The following is a 4,631-nucleotide window of genomic DNA, read 5'->3' as shown; positions in this document are numbered from 1 at the left end:
GCACCCTTTCAATTAAGAAGGAATGTTTACCCATAATTTCATTACGGCCGAGTTTTCATAGCGCCCCCATGCAAAAAATTCTATCAGCCATAATTAACCGTATTATCTATCCTTAATTTCAGTTATAATAGGAATAACTACTTTGTCACTAGTGGTGTGTGACAACAGGATATAGAGCATTAACTCCATTTTCCCTTAATCCATTTGAGAGAATAAAAAGCAATACCGCTTTTTTTGTATTTGCCAACTGTCTGGATAGTCGAACGTAGGGGCTATTGATTCAAATCATGTGTAAATTTAGAATTCTAGGTGGAAGCCAATCTAGTCACTGAAATAACGAATCATTTTGTCTAGTGTAGAATAATACAAAGTATCATGAGAGAAGAACCAGTCTAAATATTAAATAATAATAATGTCATAAGGGGGTAAAATAGATTGCCAATAAATTTGATAGCTTATCCTTTGCTGCCCTCGCCAGCCCCTTAAAATATCACACCTAGAATCTTATTTTTTCTACTTCAACGTTAGTATTCCATAATCTAGACTTTATTGTATCTTCTTATCCGACATCAATTTATGAATCAATTCTCTCTCCATGGAAGTATGCTCCAGTTTGTTAAAACATCCTGCATTGAATCCCATTTTTTTTAATACTTCAACGCTAGTATTCTATAATCTAGTCTCCGCTACATCTTATCCGATATCTCTTTTGCGAATAAATTTTCTATCCATGCAAATATGCTCAGATCTCTTAGAAGATCAATATTGAATCCGCTTTTTTCCATTTCAGTGCCTGTATATTCTAGCCCAGCCCACATTAAATCTACTTGTAATTGTCAAGAATCTACGAAATAACGTAAAACCGATATACATCACTAAAACTCCAAATCCATGTCGACAGTGCAGACAAAAAAATAGGATAGAAAGGATCCACGAAATAGGATAACTGAAATTCGTACCGTTAGAAGTCTTGAAAACTACGATTCGATGTCGACATCGTAGGCGAAAAGCTAGAGAAGGATCTACGAAAATAGAATAACTAAAGTAGACCCTCTTATCCTACCTATTCCTCGGCGTTATCGACATCGATTTATCGATCTCGCTAACTTATTCCAGTCATTCCATTATTTCCGCCCGCGTTACTGAAAACTAGCTATCCTTTTCAGTAACCCATTTAAGTTATCCTACTCGTATTTCCTATCGTATCTTTTATCCAGGTTTGTCGACATTGGCTTGTTATTTTGAATGGCCGATTCTAGCTATCCTATTGCAATACTCTTTTATTCTAAGGAATAAATTTCAACAGTACTCTCAATCTATTTTTTCCACAAGATGCATAAAATACATCCGGTAAACCATACTAACAGGCACTTTTAAAACAGACTATTACGGACTTTTAACGATGAAAGAGAAAAGCATTATTATTTAAAGTGTTTCATTCAATGCAGGAAAAATGCTCTCTTGCTATGTTTCCATGATGTTATTTTGTATTCCTTGCATAATGAGCAATATTGATATTACTCACTCGGTATCCATTAATTCTATCTAGGTGTTTTAGGCGATCAATCGGTTGGTAAAAGTGGATCTTACCATGATAAGCAGCAACAATTTTGCCCGCTGTATTGGGATCCCATCTGTGGCAGTAATTCTCAAACCTATCGTAACCGATGTCAATTTGAAAAAGCCAAGTTGTATTACCAACAACATCAAAGCCAATCGATCCCAACGATAGCCTATTTGGGCACATGCCGAAACCGTTCTAATGCATTAAGTCATATTATTCATGTTGAATGTCCATTGCAATGTTCATCGACATCATTCCGACCGGTATGCGCTTCTAATGGAGTTACATTTATTAACAATTGCTATTTAAAAATGTTCAGTTGTCAATTAGCTCGACATGGTCGATGGCTATTTCAGTCACACCATGGCCCTTGTCTGGGCACAGAATTAACATCGCCTTGCGATCAAAATTGTAGTTATGCACAAATGGCTTTAGTACGTGATCGTAGTGGTCATCAACCACGAGATATACCTATATGTACAAGCCATGGCCATCTTTACCTAGATCCTTGCCAATTTAAAAAATCCATGTGCCATTTAATTCAGCATCATTCTATCCATACATCAAGCAATCAACATCGAGAAATGATATTCTATGGACGATGTAGTTCAGTTTCTGAATTAACTGGTATTGATTTTATTACACATTATAACCAAGACGATCAAAAGCATAACGGGAAAACATTGGCTGTCCATTGTCGACAACATTGTATCAATACTATTATGCCTGTTTGTAGTCAAAATGGCCGAGAATATCCTAATTATTGCCAATTGAAAAAATGGTTTTGTAGGAATGGTAGTCGCCAACATCCATCCACTTTATCATTATCGACTATTCAACATTGGCATAGTTGTAATACAAGTCAATTAGAAAGAGTTAATGAGATTAATTATCAGTGTCCAAAATCTTGTCGAGTATCCTACGATCCAGTTTGTGGCTCTGATCAACGGGTTTATATTAATTCATGTTTTATGAGAATGGAAAATTGTTCACGATCCAATTCACCCGATAGGCCTAAGATTTATTTAACTCGATGCCATGCTATGAATTATGATAACACTCTTGAATCGGATGGATTAAAGGATAGCAGTAATAATATCAACCAAAACAATTCTAATAACGAGAGTATCGACGACGATGATGACGATGATGATGATGATGAGGAAGAAGAGGAGGAGAATGATATCCTTCCGCAAGAAAAATTTCATCCTCTTGCCGCTAAACCAACGCAACCACTATCTAAAGTTAAACCAAAACAATATCTACTCCATGATGCCCAACCTTTTTCGCCGCCTTCCAAATGCCCAATATGTGAAAATACCTATCAACCAGTATGCTCTAGCGAAAATATCAATTATGTCAATCGATGCATAATGAACGCAATTTATTGCCGATTTGGATGGAATATAACCAATGCTATCAAATATCATTTTGCATGTCCTGAAGCTCCATTAACTTCGTATAAAAACTGCTGGCGTAAGTGTGGTACTAAAGGCGCCTTAGTATGTGCTAGCGATGGCACTATGTATATTAATCGATGTAATTTTAAAATTGATAAATGTGCAGCTGAAATAAGGGATAAAAAAACCAAATTGCGCGTTAATTATTATACTAAAACTTGCCATCATCCAGTCTATACGAAAGTCAAGCGTTGCCAGACTAAATATAATTGTCAAAGCAATACAACTTTTGCACCCATTTGTGCAACCACAGGTGAGACTTTTGTCAATTTTTGTGCTTATAAAATTGCATCGTGTGTTCATAATCGCAATTTACCTAAATGGAAGAAAAAAATGAAAATTGCTTATCAAGGAAGATGCGCACCTGGCTGCGATCTAACGGATAAAAAACCAGTTTGTGGCAACGATGGTAGACTTTATTATAATTTATGTGTTTATCAATATGAAAGAAGACGCCAATTATTAACGTATAATAATGCATTGCAATTGGATAAACACTATCGATGCTTAGACCCTATTTGCTCGGTCAAATGTAATAAGGAAGAATATTATCAATCCAAGCAAATTTGTGCTAGTGATGGAAAATGGTATTTCTCACAATGCCAATTTATCATTGCAAAGTGTAAAGCAAGTAAATTAAAAAAGTCGAAATTAAAGGTTGTACGTAAAAGTTTTTGTAAGCCATTAATCAATCCAACAACGATATTGCCAAGCACCATGCCAACCACGATATTGCCAAGTACCGTGCCAGCAACACAGCCTATTAATACTAATTTGCCAATAGCGACTATAGCAAGTACTAAACCTTCAAATGGTTTAGCGACCAAAATTCCATTACCTAGCGTTCTTTGTAAGAGTTTCTATCGATGTAAAGTCAATAAAGTGAATCCACTCTGTGGTAGTAACGGCCAAACCTATAGCAATATCTGCTTTATTCGATTAGCTAATTGTACTTCCCGTTATGTCATTAATATCGCTTATCGTAAAGGTACTTGTCAACAAGCTTGCCAGCAAAGCTGTAAATCATCAAATTCAACGAAAGATAATCAACCCATATGTGCTAGTAACGGCCAAACTTATTCCAATCAATGCCAATTCCAGACAGCTGTATGTCAAGCAAAATTGAAAAAGATTGATATTACCAAAATGTATAATGGTCAATGTGATCACGATACTCTTCTATGTGGCCATGAATCCAAATGTAAGAGTGATCAATCGCAACCAATTTGCGCTAGTGATGGAAAAACTTATTCTAATCTATGCTATTTTACAATTGCACAATGTAAGAAGAAAATTAATAGTAAAAATAAACAAGAAGCAGCATTATCGATTAAATATACGGGAAAGTGCTTAGTAAAGTGTCCAAATAATTGTGGTACTAAAGATGAACCAATCTGCGGTAGCGATGGTGTTCTCTATCTTAATCGATGCCAACTTCGTTTTGCTCGTTGTTATGCCGCCAATCATCACAATAAGAAAGTGAAAGAATTAAACGATACTCAACAATGTACTATTAGTCAAAGATGTTTGAAAAAAGCAGAAGCATTCAAGAATGCAAAATCTGATGTTATATGCGCTTCTGATGGTGTAACTTATCGTAATCTTAC

The 4,631-nt window shown here is 35.6% G+C and overlaps 1 protein-coding gene across 1 annotated transcript in view; it reads left to right on the top strand.

Moving 5' to 3' along the window:
• Nucleotides 1–287: 287 nt before the first annotated feature.
• TRIADDRAFT_61048 (uncharacterized protein) overlaps nucleotides 288–4,631 on the top strand; it is a gene marked incomplete at both ends in the record, with an annotated part of 5,128 nt that continues 784 nt past the window's right edge. The window contains 3 exons of the mRNA XM_002117064.1: nucleotides 288–309; nucleotides 1,550–2,653; nucleotides 2,810–4,609. Coding sequence (XP_002117100.1) covers nucleotides 288–309; nucleotides 1,550–2,653; nucleotides 2,810–4,609 — 2,926 coding nt within the window. The remainder of the gene's footprint in view (nucleotides 310–1,549; nucleotides 2,654–2,809; nucleotides 4,610–4,631) is intronic.

The sequence above is a fragment of the Trichoplax adhaerens genome, genomic scaffold (assembly GCF_000150275.1).
Source record: "Trichoplax adhaerens TRIADscaffold_21 genomic scaffold, whole genome shotgun sequence".
NCBI lineage: Eukaryota > Metazoa > Placozoa > Uniplacotomia > Trichoplacea > Trichoplacidae > Trichoplax > Trichoplax adhaerens.
This window is presented reverse-complemented; position numbering and strand designations above follow the sequence as displayed.